The sequence below is a fragment of the Giraffa tippelskirchi genome, chromosome 3 (genome assembly GCF_054371585.1).
Source record: "Giraffa tippelskirchi isolate mGirTip1 chromosome 3, T2T-mGirTip1v1.2.pri, whole genome shotgun sequence".
In the NCBI taxonomy this organism is placed as follows: domain Eukaryota; kingdom Metazoa; phylum Chordata; class Mammalia; order Artiodactyla; family Giraffidae; genus Giraffa; species Giraffa tippelskirchi.
Window position 1 is genome coordinate 183,491,255 of NC_137277.1, and position 24,113 is coordinate 183,515,367.

Sequence of the window (24,113 nt, forward strand, 5' to 3'; positions counted from 1 at the left end):
GGGGCTACAATCTCAGGAGCCTACTTCTTTCTTCTCCTGGGGGTCACTCCCTGCCCTCATTGTAAGCAAGAGAGTATAAACCTGATCCTACCCATCACCCCACACACACCCGGGCTCCAATGGGGTCTTCAGCACAGATGCCAGGACCCCTGAGGGAGGGCAAGGATGCAGGCTCTAAGGCTGAATCAAGCAGGGAGTAAACACTCTGGGTCCTGTGCACAGCAGTAACAGAGAAATCTTTACAGGGCTTGAATTTGGAGGAGTGGCCTGGAGGTTAGTGAGTTAGAGGCAAGCCCTATTTATCCAGTTCTTTTATTGGAAGGGAGAGTATCCGGAAGAGGCCATCCACTCCCCATCCTGGCCCCTGTACCACTGTCCGTGGGCAGCTCCTCTGCCTCGCATCCTCAGGCCATGTCATGTAGACGTGTCCATCTCAGGGACCTCAGTGGATACTTCTGTGGGCACTGCCAGCCGCTGGGGAGGAATATAGGAACCCATGCCCGCTGCCCTCTCCGCTTCTTCCTGACTGTAGGGCTCCACACTCAGCTGCTTCAGCCTGGGAAAAAAGAATAGGAATTGAAAGCTGACCAGACGCAAGCTCTGTCTGCTTGGTACCCATCCATCAATCCTCTCCTTGCTCCTTCATACCTCTTCTTGTGATCTTTGGTTCGGAAGTGGGTCTTCAGGTTGGCAGAATCGATGAAGTACCTCCTGTAGGGATGAGGTGGGTAGGGAGGAGAGTTAGAAGGTGATGCCTCTCAGGTACGCCTATTTCCCTGACCCTAGCTCATCCGCTGACGCTAGGCTCCGGGCTTGAAGGCATGCGGGCCGGCAGACCCACACGGGTCCCTAAAGAGGAAACCCTGCACATCCCGGGCCCGGACCTCACACCCTCAGACCCTTCTCCTCCTCAGGCCTGGGCCTGGCCGGAACTCACGCGCAGGCCAGACAGCGATGCAGGCCGCCCCCTGGTAGGTCAGGATCGGGTTCAGCGCCTGGGTCTGGCCGAGGCCGTGCGGCGACCTGGGGCCGCAACTCGCGGTGAATCTCATCCAGGTCCGGCCGCCGCCGCTTCGCCTTCATCTGACGGGCCAAGGAGTGCGCTCGGTGCGCGCCTGTCCGGCGGGAGCGACCCATGGTGGGTGACCGCAAGATCAGAGGTCCCAAAACCGAGGTGGGAGGACACGTGGGGGCGCTTCCGGACAGCTCGATGACGTCATATGACGCTCCGGGACGGTTAGGCTCCACCGGACCGCCTCTGATGACGTCACTCGCGCCAGCCGCGCTTCGAGCGCCCCCAGGCGGTCGTCGACGTCAGTGACTGACCTCCGGATCCGGTCTCACCAAGCGTCCTCTTCCGTCACTGGAGTGGGCTCGGTGGTGTGAGCCCTGCGGGCATTTCGGCCGGTCCGCTGGCCAAGCCCATCCAGCCTGGCCCAACCGATTTCAGCGCTGTCCTCTGGCCTTGTCACACCTTCCTGGTTCTCCCATCTTAGATTCCGCGGTTGAAGTGGGGAAGGGGGATAATGTTGCATCTCTGGGAGGCACTGAAAAATGTCTGTGATGTGAATAAATGAATAAGAGCGAAGACGTTTGGGATCCCGGCTCCCACAGGGCTTGCCGAGATACCTCTGGTCCTTGAGAAAACCCTCGCCATTTGAAACCCCTCCCCAGTTATTCCTCCCAGAGATCACAGTGCTCAGGCGTCCTGTCAGAGACTCAAGGGGGTCAGCTCCTCTCACAAGAAGAGGAGATTCTCCCAGAAGGACCTCTCATCTTTGACCCCTTGCTCTGAGCCCTGGACTCTCAGGCATGGGCTGGCATTAAAGGGAGAGATCAGCCTAGATGGTGTGTGCTCAGACTGGGGAGAGGGCCAGAGAGCCTTTCCCCATGCATCAGAGCTGGGTGCCTTTTTCCTTTCAGGTTGACCACAGGAACTCAGCAATAATTCAGGGGCTCCAGTTCTTTGGAACCTGTTGCCAGGAAACAGGGAGACCAGCACGTGCATCCCTGGGGAGAGGAATCGGTTTCCAGCCCAAAGTGGTGAAATGTAAGCCCAGGGCACCCACTGGGAGCCTTGGGGCCTTCCCACTCCAGACCATAGAGGCTGAGTGCAGATATAGGCCAGGGCCCTGTTGAGGGCACAACTGGTATGGTTACAGCTGCAGAGGCACCGCTGTGGGTCCTGAGCCCAAAGACTTTGTAAATAGAATTCGTGAATGGAAAAGAATTTTTCTGGAGCCTTTGCAAGTAATCAAATTCAAGAACTCCTAGGCCCAGGAAGGAGGCTTCTGTGAAGAAAGATGTCTTCATTATGTTTTCATTATTCTTGCAAATATGGGTCAAGATAAGGGGCTGAAGGGGCAGAAGCTGGGTCTCACCACAGACTCTTTTGGATCGGGTTCACCTGCTGGGCACTGTGCCATCTGGGGAGGCTGGTGCATCTTTAATGAGGTCACCTGATGCTTGGGACAGGCTCTCAGGCTCACCAGGTTCCTGGAGCCAGACCCACTGGGTGCCCCCTGAACCACCAGCTTCCTGTGCCTGGGTGCCAGGCCTGTTTCCCATGCAGCCATGAACCAGGCCCTCTGGAAAACCTACAAGTCCAAAGTGCTACAGACCCTGAGTGGGGAATCTGAGGAGGACCTGGCAGAGGAGGTGGGTACCATCCTGCTTGCGGGATGGGGCATGGGTAGAGGGGCAGCAGGAGTGAAAGGTACAAAGAAGGACAAGAGACTGGTTCTGAGGAGGGAAGGGGAGAGGGAGAGACATTGACTTGTGTGGAAGCAACTGGCAATTCAGGGATGACCAATGGCATGGTGCAGTGTCAGAAAGTCAGGACATTCCAGAAAACCAAAGAAGAAGGGAAGACTTGAGGGGGGCACCTGAGGAGTGGTCAGTGTCTCCAAAGATCTCAAGGGCTGCCACATGGAAGGGATCCTTTTAGGACCCATGGGCAGTACCCACGCAGATACACTCAGTTTGACACACGTTTCTAACAGGCAGAGCTGAGCAGAAGTGGGATGATTTGCTTTGAGAGGAAGGGAGCCCCTGGGACTGGTGGCAGGGGAAACAGCATTTGTTACACTGAGGGTCACTGTAGCAGCATCAGATCAGAGCCATTACTTGGACCATGTTCTGAGATTAAAAATAAGTTTTTGAAGAGTCTTGCCTCTGGAAAGTAAAACTGAAAGTTGCTCAGTCGTGTCCGACTCTTTGTGACCCCATGGATTGCAGCCTGCCAGGCTGCTCTGTCCATGGAATTCTCTAGGCAAGAATACTGGAGTGGGTAGCTGTTTCCTTCTCCAGGGGATCTTCCCAACCCAGGGATTGAACCCAGGTCTCCTGCAGTGCAGGGGTATTCTTTACCGTCTGAGCCACCAGGCATGGCAATTACACAAATAGACATGGCAGAGGCAGGAATTAGTTCTAGGGTGTGTGTATGTCAGTGTGAATAAATGTATGTCTACACAGGTTGGGTCCAGGGCTGACCCTGTGTAGAAGTGTCTGTGGGTCAGTATAGGGATTGGTGTCTGTGTGGAATCCCCAATTAAGGTGTGTGCGTGTGCAGGTGTGAACAGGTTATAGGCATTTTCAGGTGTATATCCTTGGGACAGAAGACTATGGAAGCATTCGCAGGTATCATGTTTGTATGGTATGCGTGTTTGGGTGTGTGTGTACATCTGTGTCTTAGTGTCTGTGAATGGGGGGAGAAGTTTTGTGTGCTGAGTAGGCCTCCATGCACCTGTCTGCAGTTGTGGAAGAGCACAGGTGTGAACTGTATGAGCATCCTTTGGTAAGTGCCTCACAGCACATGAATCTATGTACAGGTGAAGAGTTGTAGCCATATGGAGGCACACTAATGTACAGGTGTGTGTCTACATTGGCATGCAAGCCTTTGTCCATGTGTTTTGCAGTGTGTATGAATGTGTCTGTGGGTGGGCAGGTATGTGAACTCAAACGTGTCTGCAAGGATCTACTCTACAGGTAATGTGTATGACAGGTAGCTTTGCATAGAGGTACAAACACCTGTGTGCAGTTTTGGAGGGTGTCAGGGGGCTAGGTGTGTCTTGTTCCATGGGGTTTGGAGTGCCTGGTCGGTGTGTATCAGGCTGGTAGGAGGGGAGGGAGGTCATATTCCTCTGGGGCCTCTCTCATACTGGGTGGGGGTCTTTTGTCCCAGAAGGAGAACCCAGTGTTAGTGGAGTCTGAGATGGCAGAACCCACTGAAGAGGCCTTCAACCCCATGTCCCAGCTGGCCCGCCGGGTGAGTTCTCCTTTTTTCCACCCCAACCCTGGGGAGCTGGGCAGGAGCCTCTGTGGAGTCCTGGGAGGTGTGCTGGGGCCCTCCTTGACTCTCAGCCCCTCTCTCCCAGGTTCAGGGGGTCGGGGTGAAAGGTTGGCTGACGATGTCGTCTCTGTTTAACAAAGAAGACGAGGACAAGCTGCTGCCCCCGGAGCCCTGTGCTGACCAGTACGTGTGTGTTTTGAGGGAGGCCATCTGAAACAGACCTGGGGGCCCTCTTCTCCCATGGAGGACTGGGGAGGGCCAGCCCCGGGCTGTTCCTGTTCCTCTCTCTCTCAGCAGGAAAGAGGCCAATCTGGGAGATTAGATTAGATCTTGGGAGGAATTTACCAGCTGTTGGGATTGAGATGCTAGAAGGTATTACTGTGTCTCTCCCCATCCATGTGGGAGGGATCACCTCCCTAGAATAAGAGAACCCAGGAGAGAAGTTTTAGGTGTTTGGAACAGAGAGTGGTTCAGATCAGTGGTTCTTAAGTATTGGTCTAAACACTCATCCTCTCAGGGAACTTGAGACAGACACAGATTCCCAGACCTTCCTTCAAAGATTCTGATTCAGCGGGTGTTGGCTGAGGCCAGGGATCCATATTTTCAGCGAGCGCCCTGAGGACTTGAGAGTAATAGTTTAGGAACCACTGTCTTAGCAGGTCTTTGATGCTGGGGGCCACAGGGTCAGATCCAGGCTCTGGTCTTCCCCCAGCTCTGTTCTGGGACACACTCCATCTCTGCCCTTTCCTCCAGCCCAGTCACACTTCCCTTTTGACATCCCCCCTATTCCTTTCTTCCTTAGGGTCCCCCGACCCGCCCGTCTCTCTTGCCCCAGGGTTCCTTTTCTCTCTCCAGCCCATCGACTCTCCCTACCTCAAGCTTCATCACCGCTCCTTGATTGCCCTTCCCGATATCTCCTTGCTACCTCCCGAGTCTCCCTCTCTCCTAAGTCTTTGATCTAGGCCCTTCTCCTTCCTCCGGGTCCCTGCACCCGTCCTCTCCCCCAGCTTCCCCCATGTTTCTGGACCAGCTTTCCCTCCATTCGGGAAACCGGACCCCCCACCCCGCCCCTTCCCACCGGGCTCTGCGGGTTTTCCCGGAGGACCGCCTGCAGAATCTGACCGAGCCCCCCCCCCCAATCTAACCTTTCCCTTCGGGTCCCACCACCACCTCCCATCCTTCCGCCTGCTCCTCTCTCAGGGCCCCTCCCCACCTTCCCGCAGCCTCCATTTCCCCTCCTCTGGCCTCCTCCCTCTCCCCGAGTACTTACCCTAAGCCCCTGAGCCCGGCTCTCTCCCCACGGATCCTGATCCCGGCCCCTTTTTCCCAGTGAAAGTGAAAGTCGCTCGGTAGTCTGCGACTCGTTGCGACCCCATGGTCCATGGGATTCTCCAGACCAGAACACTGGAGTGGGTAGCCTTTCCCTTTTCCAGGGGAATCTTCCCAACCCAGGGGTCGAATCCAGGTCTCCCGCATTGCGGGCGGATTCTTTACCAGCTGAGCCACCAGGGAAGCCCAGACCCCCTCACCTAATGCCCTGAGCCCTATCCCAGTGCCTGTGAGTACTCCTCCCGCCTCCAGGCCCTGACCTTCTCACAGTCTCCCGGGTCTCCCCACCCCCACCCCCACCCCCACCCCCACCCCTACCCCCACCCCCACCCCCCCGCTCAGCCCTCGACAGCGCCCGGGCCCCACTGGCCCCACGACAGGTCCCTTGACCCCGCCTCCTGTCCTTTGTTCTCTCCGGGGCCTCCCGGCCAGCCCCTGACCCCGCCTCTCTCCCGCAGCCCGCTGGCGGCGCAGCCCGCCCCGCAGGCGGCGGCCGAGACGCGCGGGCCAGGCTTTTGGGACGCGTTCGCCAGCAGGTGGCAGCAGCAGCAGCAGGCCGCCGCTTCCATGCTGCGCGGAGCGGAGCCTACCCCGGAGCCGGAGCCTGAAGCCGGGGAAGAGGCCGCCGAGCGCCCCGAGCCGCGGGAAGCCGATCCCGTGGCCGGTTTCACATGGGGCTTCCTCACTCACAAACTGGCCGAGATGAGGGTGAAAGCGGGGCCCAAGGGCGACTAGCCGGCCGGCTGGTCGAACTCGGCGCCCGCTCCTCCCCTTCCGCGATAAAAACCTGGCCTGACACCTCCGGTGACCGCGTGTTTTTTTGTCCGTACGGAGGAGAAGGCTGCTCTGGGGTGGGCAACCTCAGGCCGGGGTCCAGCTGGAGTGGTCCTCGCTTTCAGCCCCCACAAAGCTACAGGGAGAAAAATGACCAGAGACATCCCTGGTATCAGGACAGATTGTATTCGACTTGGGGTACCATCTTACCAGTATGGACAAGTCCTGCCGCCCTCTCCAGCCGCTTTTAATTCGACACAATTTGCTGGTGGCTTTGTCCCTGTACTAGGGGAAGGTCAGGGACTAACAAGAGAACCCAGACTACCAGCGGGTCCCACACAAGGGGATAAGTTGAGGCCCCAAAATAAGGCTCTACTTGGGAGCTCAGAGGAGATGAGGCCGGCTGGGAAATTCAGGAGTTCCTGAGCGCGAGCGAGAGAATGTGTATATGAAATCTTAGATGGATGAGTGGAAAGAAAGGGGAAGGTAACCCAGCTAAAAGGAAGAGGAAGTGAATAAAGACTTGGAGGTGTGAACGTGTGAGGAAAACAGGTGACCTTGTTTTAAGGGAAAGAAAGGCAGTGACAGGTGAGGCTGCGGGCTGGCAAAATCCTGGTTTGAAAAGTCCTTTATTATCCTGATTCTGGATCCACATTTCAGCCCTCCATACCTAGTAACCAAAATGGGCAGCAAAGCTCCAGGAATGGGGGCCTTCAGGGACTAGTGAACCCCAGATTTCTGGGAGCAGACCCCTCCCCCAAACTCCCCAAAGGCGCTATTCCCCGAAATAGTTTGGACCCCACCCCTGTGGGGGGGGGTGGGGGCGGTAAGTGGCGGAGATGATCATAATAGTGTTAGTGTTAGTATTACACTAATTGGGTAGTGGTCCTAGTGGCTTCGTTTACTTAGCACTTACTCAACTTTGCCAAGCGCTTTGTGACCATTTCAAAAATACTTTGATCAACCGAGGGGGTGTAGCTGCGGTTCCCAGAGGCAGAGTGCTGGCCCGGGGTCACACAGTCAGTCTGGAAGCCACACTCCAAAACCCTCGCGCATCTGCCCTGTAATCCAACCTCCCGAGTCCGTTAAACAACGTTATGGCTTTATTCAGCAGGTTCTCTGATCTCCCACCCCAGTCTTCACTGCCTGCCGGCCTCCACAGGGGCCGCAAGGCTGGCTCCCTCCCCGTCCTCAGTCTGCGCTGGGAAGGGCCTTCGGGACTGTTTTGTCCCAAGCTCCGAAGGTTCACGACTGGACGCCGCGATCCAGAGGGAAGGGCTTGCCCCAAAGCACTCGACGCGTGAGGCAGGGAGTCCCTGCCCTTGCCCGGGTCCAGCCCCGCGCCCGCTCCTTGCCCTTCCCCGGACCCCCAACTCCAGGAGAGCCGGCCCCCGAGCGGCGGCGGTCACACCTCTGACTCGCGCGGTGGCCCGCGGGCGCGCTGGCAGCCGTACAGCCACTGGATGACGCGCGCGTTGCGCTCCACCACCGACACCTGGGGGCGCCCGTCCCGCTCCGAGCCCGCCGCCTCCGAGCCGCCGCCCTCCGCACCGTCCCGGCGATCTGCGCCGCCCTCGCTGGACGTCCAGTCGCTGGCGTCCCCGGAACCCGGCGGCGGCGACGTTCCGGGCTGGGGGCTGGCGTCGGCGCCCCAGCTCTGCGGAGAGAAGCGCTCGACCCCCAGCACCTCCACGAGCGCGCGCTCCAGGCCGCAGTAGTTGAAAAAGCGCTCCTTCTCCGACAGGGGCAGCGAGCACGTGGGGCACAAAGCCCGCTTTCCCGCCGCTTCCGGGGCATCTTGGGGCGCGGCCCAACCTCCGGGAGCCGCGGGTCGCTCCGATGAGCCTGCGGGGTTCGAGGCGACGTCTCGGGGGCTGCCCAGGAAGAGGCGCCGCACCAGCCCCTGGCCCTTGGCGTTCTCTTTGTTCACCGAAGCCTTGCAGTCCCGCTTCTGGCGGTAGAAGATGAGAGAATCAGGCCTTGGCAGTCGCCTGCCACTGCCCCGGCGGGCGGACCTGGGCGTCCTGGGCGATGGAGGGGGCCCCAGCTCGTTGCAAGGGTGCGGGGTGAGCGGCCCGGGACCCCCACGCAGAGCTGGCTCCTGGCGTCGCGCGATCACCTGGTGCGTCTTGACATACTTGGCTTTGTCGGCCTCCAGCCTCTCCACGGCGCTGGGGGTCCGTCCCCGGGACGGGGTGGAGGGAGAGGCCAAGAGCATTTTAGCAGAACTGGGCAGGACAGTGCTCCATAAGCCACTGGAGGCAGGCAGATAGTGAAGGAGCTGAGAGCAATTGGCTGGGGCTCCCTGGGACCTACGAGGGGAAAAGAGGAATGGTCAGGGGAAGAGTAGGAGATTACCCTGCCCCTCTCCTGAAGGGATTCCTGGGAATAAGGTCAGCCAGCCACCCCTCCCCCATGCAAGTCAGCCAGGTGCCATGCCCAGGGGGCAGAGGCTCAGGTATCCCTTCCCTGATCCCTCAAAGACAATGGGCAGGGGCTTTCAGACCATCCAGAGACATAGGCCCTTTTGAGTGTGCCCCATTCTGGCCACAGGGCCATGCCAAGCCGGCATCAGCAAGCCAGACCCTTGGAAAAGGAAATGGGGCTGTTCCCCGGCCTGGTTCCCGAAAGTAGCCTCAACCGGAAAAAATACCTCTTCCCAACCTAGCAACTTTGAGTCCAAGACAAGGAGGCTTCCCAGCCACCCGCTGGTTCCAGCAGGACCCACCCATCCCGCCCCCAAGCAGAGAGGTCAGGGACATAACCACAGGGTAGGAGCCTCCGGTAATTGCAGCCAACTGCCCTGCCCAGGCCCGGCAGGGCCATCAGGGAAAGAGAGGGAGATGGTCGCCCACGTCACTTCAGCCAGCTATCTGCCTCTCACTCTGTGCCCCTTCGAAGGGAATTCCAGAATGCCCAACTTGTAAACATCACCTTGTTTGCCCCTTGCACTTCCATTTCATAGAAGAGAAAACTGGCGCAGAGAGGAAGGGCTCGTCCAGGTCTTACTGAGCGTTTGGGCCCAGGACTGGAACACAGGTCTCTTGCTGTGTAGTTTGAATCTCTCACTTGCCTATCAGAACTTTCCTCTATATTTTGCTTCTATGCTTGCTGCTTTAACACCAAGCGATTTCCACGAGAGATGGGCCCCTTACCTCACTAAAAAGTTCCTTCCACTAATTCTTCCCAGGAACTTGTACTCCCAGAAACCTGCCCTCCGGGTCCCTCACCCTGAGACCCCCATGACCCTTCTCCTCCACCTCCCTTTTCTCCTGGGGAAGGGGGCCCGGAGGGATTGTAAATCAAGAGCTGACAGTTCCCTTGGCAGTAATAGAATGGGCCACCCACACAGCCCAGCACACTCCACCCCACTTCTGTTTCCCTACTCCTCCCATCCTCCCTTCAGCTGAGAGGGACACAGCAGTTCTAGGGGCTGAGGAGACCTCAGGCTGGAGGCAACAAAGGAACACAACTTGCCAGGGATGGGAGGAGGGGAGCCCTGGTGAGGGGTCTTGGAGTAGAAACTCTACCAATCTCGCACTCACCCCAGGGCAGCCTGCGTGAGTATAAACACACACACACTTACATACACCCACTTAGTGTCCAGTAAGTCAGCCATAGGTAGCTGGTGACTGGGAACCCAGGCAGCAAGGAGAGCCTGGCAGTGCCCTCCTTCCTGCTTCCCAAAGACTCAACTTGGCAACAGGTCTAATTCCAAGGTCCCAGGAGGGCTCTGTGCTTGTCTGACCTCATGGGTACCCTCCTGTCCCCTCCTCTTCCCAGCCCTGAGCAGGAGGCTATAAAAAGTTCCTAAACACAGGGACCAAAATAGTTTGCTGTCCACTGCCTCTTCCTGGCCTTCTGGGCTCCTTGGTGCCCGACCGCAGACGTTCCCTCCCTAGAAGCCTGGCAGGCATCCTTGTGCCCTCTGTCCCTCTGCCCACCTTCTCCCAGCACTGGGGTCGGTGGGCCCACGAACTTTGCCCAAGCCTTCGGCTCTGGACAGAGATGCAGGCTGGGGGACAGCGCTCCCTGGCTTGATGCCAGCCTCCATGCCCTTGGGTGCCTGGGTGCCCTCCCACCCCAGCCCCAGGCTCAGGATGCACTCACCTCTGCATGGGGAGGCTGAATGCCAGGTCCCCTGGCAGGTCCAGACTGAAGGCAGGAGGGACAGCAGGGACTGGAAGTAACTTTGGTGGCAGCCAAACCTCACTCTCCACAGGAAAAGCCAAGAGCCTCCACCCCCCAGATTAACCCTTGCCTTCCTGACCTGGAGGCTGGCCTCTGTTAACTCCTTCCTGGTCACAGTCTCAGAGCAGGAGAGGACCCTTGGACCACGTCCAGCACCTTTATTCAGCCAATGGTCACACAGGCCCTGGCAGGTTAAGTGGTTTGCATAGAGGCACAGTGAGCTTGGGGCACAGCCAGCACCCCAAACAAGGTCTCTGGTTCCCAAGCTTCCTCCAGAGGCCTGGGGTAGGGACAAGCTATTCACGTGGGGTCAGCCCTCTCTGCTGGGCCTTGGCGGATCCTCTTTGTTCAGGTGGGAAGGCAGGGCAGGGTTCTAGTACACCATGCTTTTTCCCTCTGAAGCAGGTTTAGACCTGCCCTGGCCTGCGTGTGTGGAAGGTGTCAAGCTTGCTCTCCTTAGGGGTGAGGCCAGGAATCTTCAGCCTAAAAGTGGGGACAGGGGTGCTGCAGATATGCAGGGTGAGGCCCTCCCAACAGTTTTGGCAGGAAGGTCACAAGGGAGCCCACTGGATGTGCCTCTGCCCAAGATCCTCTGATGGCAAATGGAATTGGCTAGGACGAGGGTGATGAAGGGATGGATCCAAGCCTGGGGAAAGGACCTCCTTCCTTCTATGCTCCCACTGGGGACTTCTAGAGCTGGCATGGTTTCTTATTTGACACCTCACTTCTCAAGGGGGGAGTCCTGTCCCCACAATGCTGGTTCTAGGAGCGCACCTCCTCCTCTCCCCCCACTGGGCAAACTCTGTAGCACCCAGAGCCCCAAGACTAATGCCCCTGCCAAGGGGTCCCTGCACCCCTCCCCAGTTTTCACAAATCTCTTTCCCTCCCTTCCAGCACTTTTTAATGTTTGCAAAGCATGTTCATGCCTTTGCTCTCTGATCTCCTTTGTCCCCCACAAAGACCCTAAACAGCAGACCCAGCAGGGGTGACCACCCCACTTGATAGGCAAGGAAACAGGATTGGGGGTACCTAATTCCAACCCCAAATCCACTCTTTCCATTGCACCCTCGGCCTGGCAAGTAAGGTAGTAAGTCTGAAAACTACAAGGCCCTTCTCCTGGTAATGGATTTTATTACTTAGTTAAAGGGAGGGTTTTTTTTGTCCATCCATATTGTGTTGTTACAGCACTCTACAAAATGCTCTCATGTACGTGATCAGAATTCATCCCCAGGACTACGTTTCAGAAGTAGGTTTATTATTTTCTCCATTGGACTGCTGAAGAGAATGAGACTCAGATAGGCGAAATGACTTACCAAGTTCACACAATGAGGAATACTAGTTAACGTGTATTAAGAGACTGATATATACTAGGCACTGTTCTAAGTACTTCACACAATGATTAACATATTTAATCCTCAAAACCACCCAATGAAATAGGGACTTTCATTCTCCTGGTTTTATGGATGAAGGTTGGGGTGCAGGCCAGTAGCCCTGAGATCTGGTCCTGAAGGGGTTAAGCATGAGGCCGGGCAGAGCCCAGCTGGGATGCTGTCAATGGCAGGAAACCTGGCCTGTGAAGGAGGGGGAGGATGGGGCTGTTGTGTCTCACTCTTATACAACCCCCATCCTTTTGGTCTTAAAGGAGCATCCGGGTTGGGAAGAAGGGCAGGCAGGGTCCTCCTTCTCAGCTCTAGACAGACACCAGCTTACAGAAAGAGGGGCCTTTCAGAGTCAATGCAGGTCGCTGCCCTGGAGTGGCCCCCGGTCTGACGAGGGTGAGTGGAAGTGAGCCCACCTCCCCTCAGGAGTGGTCAAGAGCTGGGGAGACACAGCCCCAGCCCTGGGAGCCCCCAGTCCAAGAGGGGAGACCCAGCCCTGCCCCCATGGGTCTGGATGGGGCTTGGCCAAAGAGCCTGCTCTCAGGAGCTCCCAGTCTGAGAGGTGACAGTAGTCTATCCCAGGAGGTCAGGATCCTGGAGAAGGAAATGGCAACCCACTCCAGTATTCCTGCCTGGAAAATCCCATGCACAGAGGAGCCTGGTAGGGCTCATGGGGTTGCAAAGAGTCGGACACGACTGAACGACTTCACTCACTCACTCAGGATCCTGGAGAGCAGAGTCATGATGTCAAGGTCAGACAGGATCGGTTTTGTGGGTGAGAGAGCCCTTGAAAGAGTCAGCCCTCAAAGGTGGGGAGGTGGACATCATGAGGTGGGGCTCCAGCTGCCTGCCCTGCCTGTGCCTTAGCCACACTTGACTTGAACCGGATCGCCTCTCTTTCTGGTCGTGGGTCCCCGGGGAGAGACCTAAAGTGATTCCTTCTGGCCCCAGAGCCAGGGCCTTGGTTGAGGGGGAGGCCAGATCTGAGGAACGTTTCCTTCCTGACTCTGAGCTCTTTTCCGGATCACCCCGAGGATGAGGATAGATGGGAATGGGCCTGAGTCAGAACTGGCTCCTTCCAGGAGAGGGTGGTAGGAGGGTGAGGGCACAGCTCCTGCAAGTGTTGGGAATCAGGAGATCCTTCAGATCCACCTTTAAGCCCCAGATCCACACTGTCCCAGAGCAGAAATGTGTGTTGGCCACCCACACCTCGGTGCCTTTGATTCTAAACCTGGACCATCCCTCACTGGCTGTGTGGCCTGAAGCAAGAACTTAACCTCTCTGAGTTCTCTTCTATGTAAAAGGGGGAAAAGACCAGCTTTCAATGTGGCATGAAGAAATGGTGCCTGAGAAAAGCACCTGGGGACTCAGGTGCTGGTAAATAGCAGGAGTCTTGACCTCTTAGGTCTTGTCCTCCAACACCTAGCTGACAACTCTGGCCCAAGTCTCTCTCTCTTTTTTTTCCTAATCCCTTAGCCTCACTTTCAGCCACCTTCAACAAGTCCTTTTGAACACTGCCCTCTGCTCAGGAGTCTGCAGATGGGTCAGACCTGGCTTTTGCTTTCCAGGAGCTGGGCCTGCTGCAGGGGGGTAGGGTGGGGTGTGAACAGAGGTGTGAAGGACTGATTACAGCTACAGGGCAGAGTAGCACTGCTGTAACAGATGAACAAAGCAGGGGCCATGGGAGGGGGTGCAGCATTTGCTCTGCCCCCCAGGTGAGGTGGGAATCTTTCAAAGAGGAAGGGTATTGATTTGGGATCTGGAGGGGATTTCTGATGGGGGTGGGATGCGAGCGGGGAGAGGTGGTGAGACAATGGGGACACAGAGCAAAGGCAGGCTCAGTGAGAGAAGGGGGGGCGGTCAGAAAAGAGGTGGGGGGCTCAGAGCAGGGCACGGGGATCGGTCAAACGTGGAGGGTTCAGGGAGAGAGGGCGGGGCTCAGGCTGGCGTCTGTGACGCCCCAGCACCCCCAGGAGGAGCCCCACCCCCACCCCCGCCCCGCCTCCGCCGGCAGCGGGCGAGCCCCACAGAGATTAGAGCCGCGGTCCCCTAATTCAGGGCTTTCCGTTTCGGAAAGAATCTTGGCCGCAACAATAGCCCGGCGCCCGCGCCCCCTCCCTCCGAGGGAGGTGTCCTTAAATGTTTTTCCCCCGGAGCACCTACAAGACGCCAATGAACCACGGGAAGAAAATCGGATTTCTGCTGTCAGAAACTGACAACCTAGAGTTGGAAGAACAAAAGCCACACTGAGCGATTGCTCTTTGCTAGGCGCCCGGCTCCGGCTCCGGGTCCAACTCTCAGTGGTACCTCGCTTACTCCTTACAAAACCCTGCGTGAAGTGAGGGAAGAAGCCGAGGCAGAGAGGGGGGCCGAGTGGCTCACCTAGGGTCACGCAGCTTGTAGAGGGTAGAGTTGGGACTCCGGAGCCGGCTCTGACCCGCTGAGCCGCCCTGCCTGCCTCGATTCTACCCCTCGGGTCGGGCAAGTCGGCTGTCCCTGCTCGCCTGTCCGCCTGCTTCGCTTATCTGCTGGATGGACAGGACTTCAGGACCCTGAGCCAGGACTGGAAGGAGGGAGGCCCCGACTGCATTCTGCTCCAGCCTTATTCACCTACTACTCCTCTGTCATCATCCTTACTCACATCTCCAGCATTCCACCTTCCACCACTGTTTTCACCTTTAGACTGAGCACCAGGAACAAAAAGCATCCAGTCTCTGCTAAGGAAAATAGAGGAACATGTGGAAGGGAATCAGGGGCTTCTCCCAGAATGCACTGACAGATCTATCCTCCTACTTTGACAAATACACCTTCATAAAGACACTCTGAAAAATATTTTGTTTTGTTTTGCTCTTTTATACAGAGAATGTCATCAAAGTAAGTACAGATGACTGTATCTAATTATCATTAAGGGTATACAGGTGTTTTGTTAAAGGAGCAGCAATATTAGATGAGTGAAAAAACAAAGATGTGATAATTCATATATTATTATATCTTCATTCCATAAAACCTATTTTTCTTGCTTTGATTTCAGCAAAATTATCAATTGTGTTGCTATAATTAAATTTTCACATAATGTATGTTCTACTGATAGTAATGCCTAATTAAACAATCTTTCTTCAGTCTTTTTGTTTGTTTGTTTGTTTTAAATTTCAATTTGGGGGAACTTTGTTGTGCGGAGGTAATAGCAACTTGAATTGAAAAAAAATTCTTAAAACAATACTTAAATTTAGAGATGAGCTATGAATGTTACATAACAGGTGCAAACACTTAAATGGTGTGTATATGATAAATTATCATTAGCATAGAACATATTACAATTTATTGTAGTGGCATTATATAAATCCCTATCTCTTGCATCATGATTGTTACCATCTCATGCAGCAATGTCTAGATTCATAACAGTATAGAATTGGCGCCAGGCTTCTTGCATGTAATGTCTTGCCTGCATTTACAAATTTAAGTGCAAAATGTATTGTTCAACATTGCAGAATGTTCCTCAGCCATCATATGCTACTATTGAAAACACCATGCTACCGGCTGGAACACGAAGTGAAGCAAGAAAATGGATGCTGAGCCCTTGCTTGGAAACAATACCCCCTTACACACGAATCTGTGCATTAATGTGCTCGGAGAGGAAGGATTTGACAAGCTAATTAATTCATATTTTCTCTTACCTAAGGGCTTTCGCCAGTCTTCCCCCACACTCCACGCAGTGGCTGTCGGCAATTTCAGCAGCAGTGCAAACCTACCGGCACCGGGATGCAACCGTCTTTTGTTTGGAGGAGCTTGGAGGACGAGGCAGGAGATGTGGAGAAGAGCGTTTATTTCCCTGGGGCCGAGTGCAGTTAGGTCTGAGCAGATGTTGAGGGTTACGCCCTACTCTGTGCAGCGCGGAGCACTGGGTCCCAAGTGGCAGATGCCTATATGGTCCTTAATAAATGACTTTTGGGGTACTTTTGATATCAAGGACCCCCTAATGGGCAGGAGCATCTCTGACCACTTGTAATGGTGGCACTGAGCTATGGTCACAGAGGTCCTGTATCACACTGAATATACTCGATATTAACATTCTGAGCCAAGCTAAGTCACTTCAGTCCTGTCCGACTCTTTGCGACCCTATGGACTGTGTAGCCCACCAGTCTCCTCTCTCCATGGGATTCTCCAGGCAAGAATACAGAAGTGGGTACCCATGCCCTCCCCCAGGGGATCTTCCCGACCCCAGGGATTGAACCCACGTCTCCTGCGGCTCCCTCATTGTAGGCAGATTCTTTACTGCTGAGCCACCGCGAAAGCCCTGATGTTGACATACCCTTCTATTTATTTATTTTTATTAAAAAATATGTATTAATTTAATTTTGGCTGTGCTGGGTCTTCGTTGCTGAGCAGGCTTTCTCTAGTCGTGGTGAGCAAGGGCTTATTCTATGTTGCTGTGTGTTGGTTTTTCATTGCAATGGCTTCTCTTGTTGCTGAGCACAGGCTTTACATGTGTGAGCTTCAGTAGTTGCAGCACATGGGCTCAGGAGTTGTGGCTCCCAGTTTCGAGAGCACAGGCTCAGTAGTTGTGACACATGAGCTTAGTTGCTCCACAAAATGTAGGATCCCCTCGAAATAGGGATCGTACCTGTGTCCCCTACATTGGCAGGCAGATTCTTAACCACTGGACCACCAGGGAAGTCCAGGACCTACCCTTTTATATGTGAGGAGGGCAATTCCCACAGAGAAGGACATGGCAACCCACTCCAGTGTTCTTGCCTAGAGAATCCTGTGGACAGAGGAGCCTGGTGGACCGCTGTCCATGGGGTCACACAGAGTCGGACATGACTGAAGAGACTTAGCATGCATGCATGCATTGGAGAAGGAAATGGCAACCCACTCCAGTATTCTTGCCTGGAGAATCCCAGGGATGGAGGAGCCTGGTGGGCTGCCGTCTGTGGGTTCACACAGGGTCAGACACAACTGAAGTGACTTAGCAGCAGCAGCGGCAGCAGGGCAATTCCCAGAGAAGGTGGAGTTTGAGGGCTGGGCAGACACCCTAATAGGTGGACATTATAAACACCACCTCTCACATCACCATAGCATTATAACCAACACCTTAATATCACCACTGGATTATAACTGTCACCTTCTCCATGACCATTGTCAGGCTCCCCATCATTCCTAGGCCTGGGAAGATCTGTGTTTTTTGCCTTTCAGCAGTTACTCACCTTTCTCCTGGCACTCTTGCCCTGATCTTGGCCACTTTTTCTCCCACTCTCAGTCCTTATGCTCCCAGAGTGGGGTAATGTGACTCAGAGGGGCACTTGACCTAGGTCTGGGTCAAAAAATCTATCACATCTCTCTGGCTTACAGCACTTCGTTTAATTTGATTATAGCTGGGGGACTTTTGCTTCGATGGCTGAAACAAAGCTTCCTTCTCTTCTCTGCTGTGCAGAAACCGGGAAGACAGATCCCTGAGAGGACAGTCTGCCCGAGGACAGGAGTCAACAGGAGTCAACAGACAGCAGAGAGAGTGAAAACCAACCTTGATGAGCGGAGCCTCCGTATCTTGTCGTATCTAAAGCAAACCTACATATGGGCTTTACACCGTGTAAGCCAGTACTTTTTTTTTTTTTTTTTTGTAGGGTTGAGTTTTTAGTCACTTACAACCAAAATCAACCAGAAGGAAACCCATCGTTCTCTCCCAAACTAGGTCCCGTCCTCACAGTGCCTGTAGCATTGAATAGGTGCAGCCTTGGTTTGCCCGCCATTCTGACCCATCTCCACCCTAACTCCTCAGGTGTGCTCCCAGATCCCTCCAGGTTTGTGGTAAAGCTGGCTCAGAAAGAAGAGCAGCAGAAATTCCCATAAAGAGTCAGGAGGCCAGAGTTATGGTCTTGACTTGGGCATGAACTCACTTTTGGTCTGGAGCAAGTCACTTCCTCTCTCTGGCCTTAGGTTCTCATGTGTTAAAAGGAGGAAAGTGGATTAGACCATTAGTTCCCCAAAACTATTCCTAGGGTGGATTCCAGTTTGGTCCATGACGTTTACCTGAAACGCTTGTTTTGGGTTTTTTTGACCATGTTGGGCAGCTTGGGGGATCTTAGTTCCCCAACCAGGGGTTGCCCTAGGCCATTGGCAGTGAAGGCGCCTAGTCCTAACCACTGGACCACTAGGGGACCCCCTGGGGTGCTTGTTAACAAGACCAACACCAGGCCTCCACCCTTGGAGACTCTAACTGGGTAGAGCTGGGGTGGAGTCAGGGAGCAAAGACTGCAACATTGGTTCAGGCTGACTTTACTGCTCTGACTGCCCTTCCTGGAGATTCTAGATCTAACATGTTATCTCTTGCAGCCGAAAGTAGCTCTCATAGTTGGCTTATTCAGTTGACTGAACCTAGTACTCAACGTGACCTGTATTCAGTGAGACTGAGATATCAGCATTTACCAGGTGAATGTGTCTGATGTCTAAAAAGATAGGATTGTTGGGACGTTCCTGGTGATCCAGTGGTTAAACTCCGTGCTTGCAATGCAGAGGGCCTGAATTCCCTCCCCAGTGGGAGAATTAGATCCCACATGACCCAACTGAAAAAGAGAGATCCTGCATGCTGAAATGAAGATCCAAGATCTGGTGTGATACAACTCCAGCACAGTCAAGTAAACGAATAAATAAAAATAAATATTAAAAAGTTAGGAATGTTGGAGAAGATTTAGCACATGAAATTGCACATACTCCCTGTTCCCACCAAGGACATTCCCAAGGGGACTCAGAGGGTGGTTTTTCACCTAGGTGTTGAAATAAGCATGAGAGACAGCAGCATCAGTAACCTTGAAAAATATTATGGTGGATGTCCTCTGTGGTTTGGATATTGAAAGAGGCGCCCCTGAAATGGGCTCCCTGACTTCACTGGAGATGACAGGATCCTAGAGGAACACAGGAAAAGTGGCTGAACTGCCAGAGACAAGGTGAGGGCCTTCCCTGTTCCCTGTGGCAGAAGGAAGTGATAATTAGAATCTTCTGGCTTGCAGCGATCTTTGATCAGAGTGTCTCTCGGAATGAAACAGATAAACAACTTAATAAATATGATAGAGTTACATAAGAGGAAAATGACAACAACAATGACAACAAAACGATGTCTTAGGGCCAGAAGCCTAACTTAAATTGTCACAGTGGAGCATCTCAATCTGTCAGCTAATTTCCACGTCTCAGCCGTTTCACAGACCTGAAGTCCTAGGAGGCCAGGTCCCTGCAGGGAGGACTTCGTGACACTGCCACAAGTGTATGCCACCATCTTCCTCCAAGAAAGGGGGACGGGGAAATCCAGACCTTTTAGGAATTACTGGACATTAGCTTTGAATGGATGCTAATATCTGGGAACCCAAGAATCAATGCGTGCAAAACTAAACTACTGATCTATCTCCTGTTCCCCCATATCTCTCTCACTACTGCCTTTCTCAGTTGATCCCTCTCTGTCTCTGTGTCCTTCCAATTAATTGCTCAGGCCAAAACCTTGGAGTAATCTCGAACATCTCTCTCTCTCTCTTACATTCCATGTCTCCCAATGCAGGTGGCCTGGGTTCAATCCCTGGTCAGGGAACTAGATCCCACAATGTCGCAACTAAGACCCAGCATAGTCAAATATACAATTTTTTTTTAAAAAAAGATTAAATCTCATGTCTTCTGAAGATGGAGCCACTTAAAAAATCTCTATTGAATATGCTACTGTCTTGCTTCTGTTTTATGTTCTGATTTTTTGGCTGAGAGGTATGTGGGATCCTAGCTCCCCGACTAGGGATCGAACCCCACACCTCCTGCCTTGGAAGGTGAAGTCTTAACCACTGGACCACCAGGGAAGTCCCTAAGTCTCCCTTCTTGTAACCTCATCCCTGAGAGTTTACTCTCAGCATAATAGTTTGATCAGTCTTTTAAAAACATAAGTCAATTCTGTCACTTTATCTGCTCAAATCCCAGAAAAAAGTCTCCTCATTTCCCTCGAGAGAAAGCCAGAGTCCTCACTGACTTGCAAGGCTTTCCATGACCTGGCCCTGCTGGCTCTCTGACCCGATGGCCTGCTCTTCTCCCCCTCACTCACTTTGCCCAAGGTACTTTTGGCCTCTGGCCTGTTCCTTGAACACGCTGGCTACATCCACCTCAGGGCCTTTGACCCTCTGTCTGGAATGCCCTTTCTCTGGGTCTCCGCTTTGATGCCTCTTTCACTTCCTTGAGGACTTTATTGATATCTCACCCAGTGAGACCTCCCCTGACCATTTACTAAGTCAGTCAGCCCCTTTCTGCAACATTCCCAATCCTTTTCTTAAAATTAATTTTTGTTTTAGTTGATTTACAATGATATGTTAGTTTCTGCTGTACAGAAAAGTGAATCTGCTATATACATGTCCACTCTTTTTTAGATTCTTTTCCTACATAGGTCATGACAGAGTATCGAGTGGAGTTCCCTGTGCTATACAGTAGGTGAGAAGTGAAGTTGCTCAGTCGTGTGCAACTCTTTGCGATCCCATAGACTGTAGCCACCAGGCTCCTCCGTCCATGGAATATTTTCAGTCAAGAGTACTGGTGTGGGTTGCCATTTCCTTCTCCAGGGGATCTTCCCGACCTGGGGATTGAACCCAGGTCTCCTGCATTTCAGGCAGATGCTTTACTCTCTGAGCCACCAGGGGAGCCCATACAGTAGGTCCTTGTTGGTTATTTGTTTTGTATACAGCAGTGTGTACATGTCGATCCTTTTTACTCTGCTCTACTTTCCTTTGGGACTTCCCAGGCAGCTCAGTGGTAAAGAATCCACCTGCCAGTTCAGGAGACTTGGGTTTGATCCTTGAGTTGGGGAGATCCCCTGGAGGAGAAAATGACAATCCACTCCAATATTCTTGCCTGGAAAATCCCATGGACAGAAGAGCCTGGTGGGCTACAGCCCATGGGGTTGCAAGAGTTGGACACAGCTTAAGAATGAACACAGCACAGCACTTTTTCTTTGCTTCTTCTTGACTTTTTAAAAAAACCTATCACATTCTAACATACTGAATAATTTACTTGTTTGTGCTCATAAATATCTGCCTCCCCCCCCGGCCACACACATGCGCGTGCGCGCGCACACACACACACACACACACACACACACATGAATGTAAGTTCAGTGAAGACAGGAATCTCTGTTTGGTTCACTGATATATCCCAAACACCTGGAACAGTAGCCAGTGCCCAGTGGGTGCTCAATACATTCATTTCATGAACGAATTTTGAAGAGCCCCTGGGGGGACTGTGAAGGGGACCAGGGAGTTTCTTGAGAGGATGGGCCTTGGGACCAGAGTGATATAAATTTTAGGCCCTAGAAGCCCTTCCAGAACCATGCAGTTTCCCTTTCTGGGCAGTGACACAAGAGGGGAAGTCTGATGAAGGGTTCTCGGAAGGGGTTCTCACTCTCAAGGAGACACTGGAGGAAAAGGCCCTTTTCCTTCTCTGGATGTGATCCTTAGAACTATTCTATCATCTTGGGACCGTGGGGACAGCAAGTTTAAGGAAAAATGTATGTGGGTTGGTGGGGGAGGGGGAAGGGACATGTGGATAATCAGAGTCCTTTACTCAGAATGTGCCCTTGGGGAAGGGCTCAGTGCCCCCAACAGTCAGCTGCAGTTAGTTGACTGCCTATGGCTGTCACCTCCTTCAGGTCTGTCTCAGCTGCTGGGAGTCCCCCTTCCCAAGGTCACATCCTCTTGGGGGGTGGCCCACACCTAGTGATTGAGGGAGGTGAGGGTATAAAGTAGTTCTAGCCCAGATGGAACTCTGATGGGCAGTACTTGCTCCAAAGCATGTGCTGACGTGCTTAGTCGTGGCCGACTCTTTGCAACCCCATGGACTGTAGCCTGCCAGGTTCCTCTGCCTTTGGAATTTTCCGGGCAAGAATCCTGGATTGGGTTACCGTTTCCTTCTCCAGGGGTGCCAAAGCATGGGTTGAACCAAAGACCTTCATGGTGCTATGTCCTCGTAAGGAAGAATACAGGAATACAGGAACCGTGGGGGTGAAGCACCAGTGACTCCACTTACCCTTACTCTGATAATCCCCTGGAGACCTCCTGCTTACCAGCTTGGCCACTGCAAGGTTAGGGGTCCTGGTTCTCAAAGGGGGCACACTTTCACCCAAAAAAGTTACAGTGAATTCTAAGCTATGTCTGTTTCCTGGGTGCTTTGGACTCGTTGTATCCAGGGACCAGAAGTCAAGAAGCGAGCTTACTATCCTGGCAGGAGTGTTCAACCTGATTACGAATAGGCTGCTCCATGGGGCATGGAGGAGTAACTGTGGATCCCAGATGATATACTTGGCTGCTTCTTGGTAGTCCCCAGCCCAGCTGTAACTGTAAATGGCTGGGTAAGTTCTCTGAATATTCATTGGAAGGACTGATGCTAAAGCTCCAATACTTGGGCCACCTGATGCGAAGAACTAACTCACTGGAAAAGACTCTGATGCTGGGAAAGATTGAGGGCAGGAGGGGAAGGGGGTGACAGAGGATGAGATGGTTGGATGGCATCACTGACTCAATGGACGTAAGTTTGAGCAAAGTCTGGGAGATGGTGAAGGACAGGGAAACCTGGCGTGCTGCAGTCCATGGGGTCACAGAGAGTTGGACACGACTGAGTGACTGAACAACAACAGTAACAACAACAACAAAGATAACCCTGGCTTGAGAAGAGCATGGTGACCAGGGGCTCAGGCACCCTGAGGGTCTGGATCATGCCACCGAGTGAGCCACTGCATGGTCGCTGAGGGTTGAGGGCAATGTGGCATGGGTCGCGGAGGCGGGAGATCACCAGAGAGGCCGCAGTGGTGGGAGCTGTGGCTCTTCCCACTAACATTCCTTCCTGAATTCCCTCAGGAAGAGGGCCAGAGGACTCCTGAAGGAGCTGCTCCTTGAATGTGTACGGGGCAGTGAATTTGAGGGCTCTAGGTGGTTTGCCGGAGAAGGCAATGGCACCCCACTCCGGTACTCTTGCCTGGGAAATCCCATGGATGGAGGCGCCTGGTAGGCTGCAGTCCATGGGGTCGCACAGAGTCGGACACGACTGAAGCGACTTAGCAGCAGCAGCAGCAGCAGCAGGTGGTTTGCGGTGGACACCAGCTTTCAAGGACTCAGTGACTGAACAACAACATCCACCAGAGGGCAGCCTTCACCCTTTTAGAAGCTTTCCTGATGGGCCTCCATCTGCCAGCTTTACTCCCAGCTCCAATAGCCCAAGGGTCAACACCACTGCTTAGCCTAACGGTGCACCCTCTGGACATCCTTAGCGCCGCTGCCCTACCTGGTGAGCGCTCTGATGTTATTTATCTTGACACTTGGTGCTTTGTAATACCAGTTAACTGGTAAGAGCAATGATTCCTTCATTTATGTTTTCCTCCATGTTTCATGAAATATCTTCACAGATATTACACTCATTCGGTTTGCAAAGAAACTTGGGAAAATAATTTATTATTATGGCCACTTTTTGAAGTGGTAGCTGAGGCTCACAGGTTGAGTGGCTCGGCCAAAGTTACGCAGTAAGCTGCTGCTATCGCTAACATCTAGTAAGCACTCACTGTGTGACAAGCATGAGCTTAAGAGATGGTTTATTTAATTCTACAGCAATTAAAACAGTGAAGTAGGGATAGACAGTGGGGACAGACAAAGAGATGACTGGAACACATAGAGTTTATTAATTGTACCATTTAAAGCTCCATGTCCTTACTGAATTTTTGTTTACTTGACCTATCAATTACTATTATAAATTTCGTGATTTACGTTAAAGTATTCCACTGTGAGATGATGGATTTGTCCATTTCTCCCTGTAGTACTTTGAGGCTGTATTATTAGAGCATACCAACTTATAAATGTGCTTTCTCTCTGTGGTGAACTGAACTTTATTAGCCTGTAGTGACTCTCTTTATCTCTACTATTGGTTTTCATCTTACTATAGTTATTTTTTCCTTTCTATTTATTTTTTGCCTAGTATTTCTTTTTCCAAACTTTGGCAGTCTGTGTTCATGTATTTTAAATCTGTCTTTTGTAAATAGGACATTGCTGGCTTTTGTTCTTTTATTTGGTGTGACATCCTTTAACTTTGAATTGGCAAATTTAGCTCATTTACTGAGATTGATATATTTTTATTTATTTTTCTCATTTTGTAAT

General features: G+C 53.0%; 3 protein-coding genes and 1 long non-coding RNA gene across 11 annotated transcripts; 2 read left to right on the top strand and 2 right to left on the bottom strand.

The window, feature by feature from the left end:
- Window positions 1–298: 298 nt before the first annotated feature.
- On the bottom strand, window positions 299–1,171 carry ZNF593 (zinc finger protein 593). Its single transcript, XM_081586576.1, has 3 exons — window positions 938–1,171; window positions 649–711; window positions 299–556 (listed from the first exon to the last, which is right to left on the bottom strand). The coding sequence occupies exons 1-3, from the start codon at window positions 1,135–1,137 to the stop codon at window positions 415–417; spliced, it is 405 nt and encodes a 134-aa protein (XP_081442702.1). The 5' UTR covers window positions 1,138–1,171; the 3' UTR covers window positions 299–414.
- A 98-nt stretch (window positions 1,172–1,269) lies between these two features.
- On the top strand, window positions 1,270–6,418 carry C3H1orf232 (chromosome 3 C1orf232 homolog). 7 transcript variants are annotated; one of them, XM_081586572.1, is made up of 6 exons: window positions 1,270–1,848; window positions 1,924–2,050; window positions 2,556–2,658; window positions 4,184–4,267; window positions 4,377–4,474; window positions 6,079–6,418. In XM_081586572.1, coding segments are annotated over exons 2-6 (564 nt in total). In that variant the 5' UTR covers window positions 1,270–1,848; window positions 1,924–2,048; the 3' UTR covers window positions 6,356–6,418. The 7 variants fall into 7 exon arrangements, with proteins under 7 accessions (XP_081442698.1, XP_081442699.1, XP_081442695.1 ...); XM_081586573.1 differs by having other exon boundaries at window positions 1,270–1,481; window positions 2,476–2,658; XM_081586569.1 differs by having other exon boundaries at window positions 1,270–1,481.
- Window positions 6,419–7,007: 589 nt separating this feature from the next.
- FAM110D (family with sequence similarity 110 member D) lies at window positions 7,008–14,503 on the bottom strand. Of its 2 annotated transcripts, none has more exons than XM_081580510.1 (2): window positions 10,505–14,503; window positions 7,008–8,706 (listed from the first exon to the last, which is right to left on the bottom strand). In XM_081580510.1, the coding sequence occupies exons 1-2, from the start codon at window positions 10,510–10,512 to the stop codon at window positions 7,800–7,802; spliced, it is 915 nt and encodes a 304-aa protein (XP_081436636.1). In that variant the 5' UTR covers window positions 10,513–14,503; the 3' UTR covers window positions 7,008–7,799. The 2 variants fall into 2 exon arrangements, with proteins under 2 accessions (XP_081436636.1, XP_081436635.1); XM_081580509.1 differs by lacking the exon at window positions 10,505–14,503 and adding an exon at window positions 9,329–9,613.
- On the top strand, window positions 13,971–17,543 carry LOC145542184 (uncharacterized). The gene is made up of 3 exons (XR_014079641.1): window positions 13,971–14,838; window positions 15,644–15,813; window positions 17,396–17,543. It is a non-coding gene; the product is annotated as an uncharacterized LOC145542184 (long non-coding RNA).
- Window positions 17,544–24,113: the final 6,570 nt, after the last annotated feature.